The following is a 12,658-nucleotide window of genomic DNA, read 5'->3' as shown; positions in this document are numbered from 1 at the left end:
TATGTGTCTAGATCGGAAGCTTCTTGCTGCCGGGTGGCGCCATCCGGTAAGTGGTCTGCAGCCACTAGCCGACAACCCGTATCTGTGGGACTTGGCGCTCAAATCCCTTTGCCACTTACAAAGTTATGACAAGCCAATGGAGGAGATATGGCTATAGACACGGATCCTAACATGCAAGTATTAGAATAATTTGAACTTCATTTACCTTTTACACCATTCATTAATATTAAAATGTGACTTCAACAGTTTCCATATTTAAAAGGTCACTGAGGATGAAAAGTTGCAAAATGAAGGATCCATGCCCTCCTCATTAATAATAACAGGAGTATTTCCCCAAAAGTTATCTCTTGAGATGCTAAGGCACCAAGGCATTGATTTCCCCACCAAAAAAAAAAAAAAAAAAGTGTTTTTTTTAAAGAAATGTCCACTGTAAGCTTTCTCTCCATTTTTATAATTTTAACTATGGAGATGTACATACCTTAAACCAAATAGTTATGAATTCATACTTAGAGACTACAAAGTAAGAATGAAAGGCAGAAGGAAATTTTTAAACATACATAAGAAGAGAAAGAGCTAAGCAGAGCAAACCAAAATGCTCCCCACTCTATTTTGACTGGAGATCCTTCTTACATCATCTCCCAGGGACAACTGAAGTGGACAAGCACTTCTCGAACAAGTGAAGTGAAACCACAGGGCTCACTTGGTATCTGTGGCTCTGCCGCCATTTTAAACACTTGTCTCTGAAGCTCCCACCTTCAGACTGATGACATTTACAACACGTGTGACAAAGATGGAAAAGTGAAATCAATAACAGAAAACGCTTGTCTTTCGATTTGGTTCATTCCATCGCTTGCCCCCATTTTCGATTCAAATTGAATCTGGGAATTTCTACTTCGTCTTCTAAAGCACAGAAAAATTTTTCCAGTATCCTGGAGTTCACTCAAGCATGGACTAAAGCAATAATCACTAAGGGGAGCAAAGGGTTAATTGGGGGAGATTGAAGCATCCCCTCCCCGACCCAACTCCCAATCTTCCACCCAAAGCTACCCTAAGTTAACATACAATCTACGTGAAAACTCCCCTCCCACCTCCCTGCTTTCACACACATCGGTCCCCCAAAATCCCCCCTCCAGAAATTGCTTTGTGATAGCTGGCAGAACCCCAGAGCAGAATAAGTCTCTTTAAAGCAAAACGAAGGGTTAAAAAGTACCTGTCCGGAATGTGTCTTGAAATCAGTCATTGAGAATCATCTGTCAGTAAGACAAAATTAATTACTACATGTAAAATGAAGAAATCAATGTAAATTAAACACTGCATAAATGGTATAAAAGTTTAGGACAAGTTGATTATTAAATAATTACTGATACCCGTATAAATTTTCCTCCAAGCCCCAGCAGAGATGTGACGTCATGGGATTCTTTCCAAATCTTCCCAAGTCAAGTGTGGGTCTTGGAGTGTTTCTCCCATATCCACCTCCAATGAGGTTTGGAGGGTTAAGTAATACCCAAGCAAATTCAGTAACTTGCAAAGTTCAGTGACATTTTAGCACAGTTTTCAGCAGCCAAGGCTGGGATAAAGGACACAGCCCCAGTGTAAAGGTTAGATTCATGAACCCAGCAAGAGAAGCAGCATGGGCCAGGCCCCCACCACAGGATCCCCAATAACTTGGGAAATGGTGCCACCCAGTGAAATATTTTATTAATTTATGCAAAGCTGGCTTTATTTATGAAATCCAATCAGTCATTATAAATACGTCGAGAAAGGTCATAACTTAAGATATGACTTTTGAGCAATGTTAGATTTCTAAGACCCAGCTCCATGGCTTTTTGCTGTTGACATAAATGGATAAGAGAAAGCCCCAGTGCTGAGGCCATTGTCAACCACACACCTCAGCTGTGTCCCTTAGGGAGCTGGGCTGTCACACCCTATACAGTCTCTTTCACTCAGGTGTTCAGGACAAAGAGATCCAAGGCTATTGATATCTGATCCACTCAAAGAAGGCACTGACTGACTCATCCATTTCACCCTCAGACAAAGCCTTTGCATCATCTCCTGAAACCCATCTGGACAATGGTCTGCAGCACAACAGTCTCTCCTTTCTCAGTGGGATCTAATATGTTGCTAGAGTCAAGGACCTCCTGCAGGCACTTCTGATGATCAGAATCTCCTTCTGAAACTTCAGCCTCCTCTCTGTAATGAGAGCCCAATGCTATCATGCCTCAAGTTTTCCCGAGTCTCCCTGACCTTCTACCTTCTCATCAGCCAACACATTTTAGTCTCCCCTGAAGCTTTTGGGGTCCATTCCTCCTTCAGTTTGAGGGTCCTGGCAGTGACTTTATCACTGGGGCTTAACCTGGAAGGCAAATGCCATCAGCTGCCCACCAGAGATGGGGGACAAACTACCAACCCCCAGGAAAGGACTGACTAGAAGAACATACCTACAAGACCCCCAAACTCCACTGCCGAATGGGCCCCAAGTGTCCTCCAAGTGTACTTTACAACAACCAATATACAGAAATAAAAGATTTCCAATATACAATTTGTAAAATTAAGGAGCTGAAGATTACTTAGGAAAGGGCAATTTGCAATGCAAAGGAACTTTCTGATTTATAGAGTCACCACGGGGTTCCTTACATGAGTCAATCTAAAATAGGATTCAGCTCACAATGCATCTAAAATAGGATTCGGTTGCCAAAATCCAACACCCATGCGTATCAGCAACGGCCCCCATTGCAGAGGGAGGTGGTCCTGCAAACTTTGCTGTACTTTTGTCTCCAAAGGTTTTCCTGCAAGTGCATCAGCAATCTCACTGAATAGGCTTTCCTTTAGCTCGTACTATTATCCTTGACTTTGAAATCAGGTTCACTTTTCATTCACAACCAACCCCTCCCACACTTCAGAAGACCTGCCCCACCTCACTGCCGTCCGCTAGGTCTCATCTTGGGACAGGCATTAGATCTTGACCAAGAGAAGCCACCCAATTCCTGTCTTGGACTTGAGATTTGGTGGGAAGCGATTTCCCATTGGAGGAGTAAATTTGAGGTTTAAAATTAAGTGAAAGAGGATATAAATATCCCCTGGCTTTGATGCAGTAATTCCATTTCTGGTAGTCTTCCCTAGAGAAATACTGTAAAGCACCAGGGTGAAGGGAGAAAACGAGGAGCTGCCTTTATGCTCAAAGACATTCTTTGTATTATATCTGTAATAATCAAAAAATGGGAAGCAGTCGACATATTTAACAATAGGGCAAATAACTATATAATGAAATTTTATTTCTCTCAATAAATGCAGCCATACATTTATACATATACGCTTTAATAACATGAGAAAAACTTTCATTCTACACATATATATTACATGTATATGACATGCTGAAATCATACGACACAGTAAGAGTACAATTCCATAAAAACTAGGCGAGGAAGAAAGCTGAAAAGAAAAAAACTAAAACCGTGGCAATCTTCATGCAGTAAGCAGTGCCTGGAAGATTTTTTCTCCTATTTTTTAAATAATCAGAACAGAAAAAAAAGTAGAATTTGCTTTTCTTTCAAGAAAACACAAGTTGATTTCTTTTTTGAAAAGCAAAACAGATTGGGTTAAATGTAGTGAATTAAAAGTAAGCTTCAATTAACTTCCATTTTTTGCGAAAAAGTTAAATTTCTATTAATGCTAAAGATTTTATCTCACTAACATGGTAAACATTGTTTATTTAAATATTTCATATTTGAACCATTATAAGGTCTTGGCTGCTGATCCAGAGATAACTAAGTGATACTAAAGCTGAACTAGAGACTTGGGCAGGTGGAAATGAGACAGCTGCGTGGGGTTGTCTGTGTCCACAGCATTCTGCGTCTATGTCCCAGATAGGGCCCTCATACCAAACCAGGATGTGCCCCAGGAGACGTGATCCCCAATGGCAGAGCTGTGAATGACAGCTTCTTGCTGCTGACACAAGGCCCTAGCCCAGAGTTTGGTATAAGACAACATCTTAGTAAATGCCGCATAAGAAATGAGTGTCCTGGCCGGGCGCAGTGGCTCACGCCTGTAATCCCAACACTTTGGGAGGCTGAGGTGGGCAGATCACGAGATCAGGAGATCGAGACCATCCTGGCCAACATGGTGAAACCCCGTCTCTACTGAAAAATACAAAAAAATTAGCTGGATGTGGTGGCACGCGCCTATAGTCCCAGCTACTTGGGAGGCTGAGGCAGGAGAATTGCTTGAACCCAGGAGGCAGAAGTTACAGTAAGCCAAGATCGCACTACTGCACTACAGCATGGCACCTGGCAACAGAGTGAGACTCTGTCTCAAAAAAAAAGAAAAGAAAAGAAATGAGTGTCCTTTGAATATGCCTCTGATCTCTGTGAAACCGTAAGCTTGCCCGGAATGATGGCCACTGCTACCATTTCTTCATGTTCCTATAAGGAGTGTCTGTGCCTCCTTCAGGAGCTATACCAGTGCCAATACCAGGTCAGCAAACCTCCCTGCCTTGCAGCCTGGTAGGACTGTGCAGTGAGAAGCCTGAGGATCTTGGCCTTGACTCTTCTAAGGCACAATCTTATGATGCCTCAATTTGCCAGTCCTTAAAACTGGACAGATAATCTTTGTCCCCAGAGATTTTGGTGTGCTGAGTCAGAAGTAAAGAAATAAGTTTTCTCTCAAAGGCTGAAACCGTGCTGATTGCCAAACAGAAGAGGAAAATCTGGTTTTAGTTATTTAAGACGTTACTTTACTTGTACTTCTGGCTATGGTAAAAAGGCTTGTACCAAATCAACTGTCTTACTGAGCACAACTAGAAAAGCTGCATGAAAAAAATAGTGGTGTATGTATGCATGTATATAAACAATTTTTTTTTTTTCTTGAGACAGGATCTCACTCTGTCACCCAGGCTGGAGTGCAGTGGCATCATCTTGGCTCACTGCAACTTCCGTCTCCCAGATTCAAGTGATCCTCCCACCTCAGTCTCTCAAGTAGCTGGGACTACAGGCACATGCCATCACAGCCAGCTGATTTTTGTATTTTTTGGTAGGGATGGGGTTTCACCATGTAGGCCAGGCTGGTCTCAAACTCCCGACTTCAAGTGACCTGCCCACGTTGCCCTCCCAAAGTGCTGGGATTACAGGCATGAGCCATAGCACCTGGCCAGTATGTGTGTATATAAATAATTTTAAGGTGTAATAGAGCGATCAAAGGAGCCAGGACTTGACAGGTCAAGATTCTGAAAAGGAAGGAGCACAGAATGCTTTGGACTTTGCTTTGCCCCTTGAGATAGTTATGAACTTACAAATGGCAGCCAACGAGATGCTAAGAAGCAAAGCAGAGACTTCGATAGTCCAAGGAACCAATAAGATAAACACCAGAATACAGGGCCTGGTAAGGCAAAAGTTTCCTGTTAAGCACCCCACGCATTCATCTTTTATCCCTAAAGGGGTACAGTTAGGCATAAGAACAGGTAAGAAATAAATCCTTAAGACTGGACACAGTGGCTCATGCCGTAATCCCAGCAGTTTGGGAGGCTGAAGCAGGCAAATTACGAGGTCAGGAGTTCAAGACCAGCCTGGCCAACATGGTAAAACCCCGTCTCTACTAAAAATACAAAAATTAGCTGGGCGTGGTAGCAGGTGCCTGTAATCCCAGCTACTCGGGAAGCTGAGGCAGAAGAATCGTTTGAACCTGGGAGATGGAGGTTGCAGTGAGCGGAGATCATGCCATTGCACTCCAGCCTGGATGACAGGATGAGACAGCTTCTCAAAAATAAATAAGGCCGGGCACGGTGGCTCACGCCTATAATCCCAGCACTTTGGGAGGCTGAGGGGGGTGGATCACGAGGTCAAGAGATCGAGACCATCCTGGTCAACATGGTGAAACCCTGTCTCTACTAAAAATACAAAAATGAGCTGGGCATGGTGGCGCGTGCCTGTAATCCTAGCTACTCAGGAGGCTGAGGCAGGAGAATTGCCTGAACCCAGTAGGCGGAGGTTGCAGTGAGCCGAGATCGCGCCATTGCACTCCAGCCTGGGTAACAAGAGCGAAACTCTGTCTCAAAAAAAATAACAACAAATAAATAAATAAAAATAAAAAAGAAATAAATTATTAAAATCTGCTCAATTTCTGATTGACTTAAGGTGACTACCCAAAGCCCAGTGGCCTCTGGGAACAGAAGTAAATCCTCCCTAGAGGAAGATAGCACCGTCTAATGCTGTGCTGTCCAGCAGGGTAGCTGAGGGCCGCATGTGGCTCCTGGGCACTTGTGATGAGGCTCTGTCAGAATTAAGAAGCACTGTGAGGGTAAAATACTTGGATTTCCAAGACTCCGTACAAAAAAGACGTGTAAAATGTCCAATTAATGCTCTTTATATTGATTACCTTCTCAAATGATGGTACTTTGGGTATACCAGATTAAATACAACAAAACATGTTATTAAAAATAATTAACTAGTAATTCTTGCTTATTTCACATTGCTACTACAAAATTTAAGTGACGTGTGGTTTATGTTATATTCCTGTGTGGCAGTTCTCATATAGAGCCAAAGAGTATCTCCAAAATGTGTTTACACCACGTCTGACATTTGATAAAAATTACCAGGCACACCCAGAAAGAAGACCGAATGAGTAAAAAACATAGAGAAAATCAGGCAACAGCGAAGGTCATCAGGCCACGGAAGATCCAAATACTGAGTTCTACAGTTACAGACTTTGTAACTATACCTGATATACTTAAGAACATAGATGACAAGGAGTTTAGGTAGAAAATTGGAATCTCTAAAATAAGTCAACTGAAAAATGGTGAAACTAAGAGTACACTATGTGAAATTAAAAGCTAGATAGCTTTGAAACACTTCAAGAACGAGTAAACTGGAAGAAGATCCCATTTGCTTAGCACCACAGTGTGTCCCATTCTTGACTGCAAAAATATATAAAGTTTTGCTCTTGTGCTAATCTGGCCCATGACTACCTTAAATCCCATCAGAAGCCCAGACACATTCTCTCCAGTGAGTCAGAGGACTAAACAGTTGATATGGTTTATATCTGTGTCCCCGCCCAAATCTGAGGTAGAGAGTTGTAAAATGTTGGAGATGGGGCCTGGTGGAAGCGACTGGATCAAGGGGGAAGATGTGTCATGAATAGTTTTTTGCGCTACCCTCCTTGGTAATGTTCTTGTGATAGTGAGTGAGTTCTCTGGAGATCTGGTTGTTTAAAAGCATATAGGCTGGACGCGGTGGCTCACGCCTATAATCCCAGCACTTTGGGAGGCCAAGGCGGGTGGATCACGATGTCAAGAGATCAAGACCATCCTGGTCAACAAGGTGAAACCCTGTCTCTACTAAAAATACAAAAATTAGCTGGGCATGGTGGTCCGCGCCTGTAGTCCCAGCTACTCGGGAGGCTGAGGCAGGAGAATTCTTTGAACCCAGAAGGCAGAGGTTGTGGTGAGCCGAGATGGTGCCATTGCACTCCAGTCTGGGTAACAACAGCGAAACTCCATCTCAAAAAAAAAAAAAGGCATATAGCGCTTTCCCCCTCTCACTCTTCCTCCACTCGGGCCACGTGAAGTGCTGGCTCCCACTTCACCTTCCACCACAATTGTCAGTTTCTCGAGGCCTCCCCAGAAGCTGAGCAGACGCCAGCATCATGCTCCCTGTACAGCCTACAGGACTAATGAGCCAATTAAACCTCTTTCATTTAAGAATTACCCAGTTTCAGGTATTTATAGCAATTCTAGAACAGACTAACACAGCAGTGTGAGATGTTAAGACCCTCAAGTCCTCATGACTGATAGAAGAGATATGCTCAAATGGAACAGAGGTCGGGGTTCAGAAGGACCCCTGGTTTTCTGGCTTTTCATCAAGATTGACCTTAGTATTCCCCAGAGACCAGAAGTAGTGACAAGACAACAGTCCTGAAGCTGATACCAGGTTGTCTGACGCAGACGGGAACATTCAGGAAAGAGTTTTCAGGGTTTGCATGGACTACTTCTGGGTGGGCCATGAGGAAGCCACAGGGATGCTTAGATTGTGCTCTGATGTCACAAACACCCAACAGCAGAGCAAAAGGCAAAGTTACGGAGTCAATCTATTTTGTCTACATAACACCAGCCTTGCAAAAAACCCTCAAAATACCTTGCTACCTTTGTCTAACTCTTGCTATAAAAAAAAGGGCACAGTCTTTCTCAGAAAAGCAAGGTGAGAAGCAACTAGCTCAATCAATTTTTAGGTACCAGAAGGGCTATTGTAAGTGCAAAACCAATAAACTCTGCTCTCACCAAGTATCTCAAAAGAGAAAAGAGGACTGATGTGCTAGAAAAAGAACTGGATTTGGATTGGAAGAAGAGCTACCTGATTGTCAAGGGTAGCAGGATGCTAAAATATGTGTTTTTGTTACTCTTTGGATGGAAACTCCAAACCACACGTCAAAAAGGATCAATGCTTGCTTTATCCAAACTGAGAGCCAGGACTGGTCAAGAAGTATCTTCAACCTCATGCGGAGACCCAATTTGAGGCTATAGAAGGATTGAATTTGAAAAGGCAGAGAGTTGCAAAATAGAGGAATTCTTTGGAAGGAGTTGGTGGGTGTGATGTTCTCACCAGCCCTCCTTCCATGCAGAATGGACAGAGGTTGCTTCCTTCACTTCAATCCCAGTTGATGGACCCTCAAAGAGAACCTGTTCCATGTCCCTTGGTGTCAGTGGGCCATGAAGCCCAGCTAAGCAAAAGTGGAAAGGCTAGAGGCTGTTCTTATGGTGGGTTGAGAGAAGGTCTGTATGGGAAACAGTTCCAGTTTCAGTTTGTTGGAAGATATGAAGTGTATTTCCCAAGGTCCAGATGTGGGTCACTGTGGAAGGACCCTCTGCATAAAAATTCTGTCAAGGACTTTGCCCACGAGGCTGCCTAAAAGGATGAAATAGCTCAACTGGAAGAGACTGGATATTCACTGCTGAAGGGCTAGCAGCCAGCAGCCAGCCAGAGGCCACATGCCCAAACTGTAGGTGACAGAATCCTGGAGACTTGGGAGAGCCCCCAAGAACTCCAGAAAACATTCAGCCCAGGAGAAAAAAACAACTGCCATGACTGTGTTTCCAGCCCTGACACCTTCTGCAGGCCCTGTTCAAATCCAGGGTGGCCAGAACGTGTAGGAGAAGAGAAAATACGAGACTGGGGACAAGGGAAGTCAAGGCCTGCCCCCATCCCGAGGCCTGCAGCAGGCTGAAGACAGCTCCAGAAGATGATTCTACTCTAAATTGAGCTTGGAGTTAGGAGTAAGGCATTGAAACATAAGCTTCCATGACCAAAATGAGGCTCTTCTATGACTTAAAGGCACATAAAGACCTGCGTTATTCCAATGTGACCAAAAGCGTTGTGGGACCTCACCTATATTTCACCCGAAATGGGTGGTGGAAATGCAGTATCACGAAATGGGTTTAAACAGAGAGAAAGAGTAAGTTTTTGTGCTTCCACCCTGTGGACTTTTCTCTTTAAACATAAAGACGATACATCCCCAGAAAGGAAGGAGGGAGTTTCTTACATGAAGAATAGAGGGAATCATCATTTTTTCACAAGCAATACTGTCCTTTTATCTATGAAGAGATAGGAGCCTCATGAGGATGGGATTCTTTGCTCAGCCACGATGGAGCCAGGACAGGCATCTGGTCCCCAATCCCTTCCACCACACTGCCATGGGGGAGATAATCACCCATGGTGGAATCAGCAGATAGGGCCAAAGACCCTCTCATCTTCCCTGTCTGTATAGGACCCGCTTATCTCATTTCTCTCATCATTAAAATGCTAGTGAGTCAGGTCCAGATAAGAAAAGCCAGCTTCATTTCAGTGGTCACCATTTTTCATGGCTGGCCACCATTGTGAAGTGGGTGTCATCCCACCCTGGGGACCTACCAAGAAATATTCCAATTCCCAGGGGTACCTGGGTGAGAAAACATGATTTAGCTGGGTGTTTTTCTGACACATTCTCTCCAGAGACTCTTCAGGAAAATGTTGCAGCCACTGGCACCTTGCACAGCACTCCAGCGGACCATTCTCTGCGGGCACCCATCACCTGGGATACCCAGGGAGAGCCTGCAGCCATAGCTCAGAAAGTGCCACATGGCAGGGAGCTGGGTTTCCAGCAGGCAGGAGAGGAGGTAAGCGCTCTCTGCAGTGTCCTGCTGTGTTCGGAAACCCCATCCAAGAGGCAGCGTATGGATCTGTGTATGGGTCTGCTGTCGCGTAATGAAATGGTAATGGGAGGCAGTCCGGAACTCCTCTTTACACAGCCACCAACGGATGCCATCCACAAGGAGGGCAGCTGCTCCTCCAATCTGCCCTGCTTTTTCAAGTCAACACTCTCTTTCAAGACCAAGGACACCTCCAGACATACCCAGGAGCTCTTGGGGCCTCCAGAGAACCACCTGCACTTAGATGTTCCCCCCTGCACCTTGCAGGCACCCCTTGCTCCTGGCCAGAGTGCCTGGGAACCCAGGATCCACGCAGGGTGGGACAAGAGAGTGCCTTGCAAAGAAGGACAGCCCTGGCTCAGGCAGGGAGCCATCTTGGAGAGCAGCTGTACCAGTGCCCAGTTCTGCGAACTGCACACTCTCCCTCTCTTTGTGAAGATAATAATAAACGCAAAGCACCAACCACAAAATCCAAATAAATGATAAACTCCAAAAAGGGCAGGATTTGGACTGTCATCTTTCCCAGCTACCTGTTCACCATGGCAGAAGGGCCGTGCCAACGCTGCACCATCTCCAATCCACGCTATATGCCTGTTTCTTTACTTAGTGTTGTTTGGAATGGGAATCCTTCAGAGAACGGAAGGTCCCCGAATGTTTGGCAAGCCAGACAAGGACACCAGCCGAATGTGCATGGGGATATGGTGTGTCCCTAAACATGTGCGTGTGTGGCATGCACATACACACGCGCACACACACACATACAGCTTTCTTCTCTCTCAGACTGTTTGTAACTTTGCTCATTGGTTGCTTTTTTTCTATGTACAGTAACCAGAATTAAAATAAGCTCAGTGTTAGGAAAACAGAGCAAATGGAGACTGCTTTTGACAGTGGTGACACTTTTGGTCAAATCGTCTAGCTGAGCTTTTGGCCAAGAGTTTAGTCAGACACACATGCACCCAGGCACACAAAGACTGACACGTAATCGACTCACGGGTCTGGCTCTGATTGGCCCAGAAGGGGGTCTGGAGCTGCAGTTATAACGAGCTGCACTCCTGTCTCCTTTTCTGGTTGGATTGTGTGAGTTTGTAACGTGGGCCAGACTTCAGTCCTCATTCACACGCGTGGATGCAACATTCACCGGCATTAAGTGGAGAGGACCACAGCCAGGAACAAACACAAACCAACAGGAAATCAATGGTGTTTTATCATCTCAGGACTTTCGATTATGCTGGCTGTCAGCAGAGGATCTGCTTGGCTGTGGCTGGCCCCAGTGTGTGGGGGACACACTCCTTCCGAGGTGCCCTTGAGGGACTGCTCCAACCCCGGGGTGTGGTGGACCCTGGCTGGCACCCAGGAAGCACCCCCTCCTTTCCCTAGGAAATTCAGAGACTGGAGGCATGGCAGGAACCTCTCAAGGGTAATCATTTTTCCTGACTGGTATCTTAAGCTTGTCAAGTTCTTAGCCAGAGCTTTCCAAGTCGAGCTTAGAAGAACCATATGGTGCTCGCCCAGTCCATATGACTGGCTGAGCGTCGACCACTACTGTTGATACAATATATCACTTTGTTCTCAATATTATGACAGCGTTTGTCAATGAAAATTAAATTACTGTCAAACTTATCCTGCTAACTTACGGCACAACCATCAGAGAAAGCCAGCACCGTGCCTTAAGCCAATGGGACCTTGTCTTCATGCTCCACCAAGAGGCGAGAGAGAAAGACATTTGGGTCTTTAACGCCAGGAGGGATGGCCTGCTCAGCTAGCACGGGGATGCAATGGAAGCGACCTTCCTGCAGCCTGAGCTCCTGAGAAGGGGATACAACCAGGGTGGGGGCAGGGGCAGTGTCACGTCAGGCACATGCTTAGTACAGGCAATGTTTCACAAGGGAAAGCGCACCACTTGCTGCACTCGTGTGCTGATTAAAAGAAAAAGATGACATCTTTAAAATTAAAGATCCTTAGGGGGTGTTTAAAATCTAATATTGGCCAGGTGTGATGGCTCGTGCCTGTAATCCCAGCATTTTGGGAGGCCAAGGCGGGAGGACTGCTTTAGCCTAGGAGTTCAAGACCAGCCTGGGAAACATAGTGAGACCCCCATCTCTACAAAAAGATTAAAAAATTTTAAAAATCAGATAAAATAAAAATCTAATGCTATTTGTGACAATCTGGATGGAACTGGAGAACATTAAATGAAGTGAAATGTGCCAAACACAGAAAGACAAATACTGGTGTTTTCACTTAAATGTGGGCTCTGGATCAATTGAACTCATAGAAGCAGAGAGCAGAATGGTGGTTACCAGAAGCTGAAGCCTCAGTTCAATGGGAGGAACGCCTTTGAATTTTCATTTAGATCAGTTGCATGGTATGGTGAATATAGCTAATAGTTGAGTTTGTTACACTTCAATATCACCAGAGAGTAAATTACTTATGTTCTTATTTTTAAAAGTTAAATAAGTTAAATATTTAAGGTGACGGGATATGTTAACCAGC

General features: G+C 44.7%; 1 protein-coding gene across 33 annotated transcripts in view; it reads right to left on the bottom strand.

The window, feature by feature from the left end:
* ZNF536 (zinc finger protein 536) overlaps positions 1-12,658 on the bottom strand; it is a 492,436-nt gene that overhangs the window by 69,662 nt on the left and 410,116 nt on the right. For 5 of the 33 annotated variants that reach the window (XM_078359575.1, XM_078359572.1, XM_078359574.1 and 2 more), the window contains one exon: positions 1,211-1,250. The exons of the other annotated variants lie outside the window; for them this stretch is intronic. In XM_078359575.1, the coding sequence (XP_078215701.1) occupies positions 1,237-1,250 (14 nt within the window). In that variant the 3' untranslated portion in view covers positions 1,211-1,236. The remainder of the gene's footprint in view (positions 1-1,210; positions 1,251-12,658) is intronic. 33 annotated transcript variants of the gene reach the window in all.

Source organism: Callithrix jacchus, chromosome 22 (assembly GCF_049354715.1).
Source record: "Callithrix jacchus isolate 240 chromosome 22, calJac240_pri, whole genome shotgun sequence".
In the NCBI taxonomy this organism is placed as follows: domain Eukaryota; kingdom Metazoa; phylum Chordata; class Mammalia; order Primates; family Cebidae; genus Callithrix; species Callithrix jacchus.
This window is presented reverse-complemented; position numbering and strand designations above follow the sequence as displayed.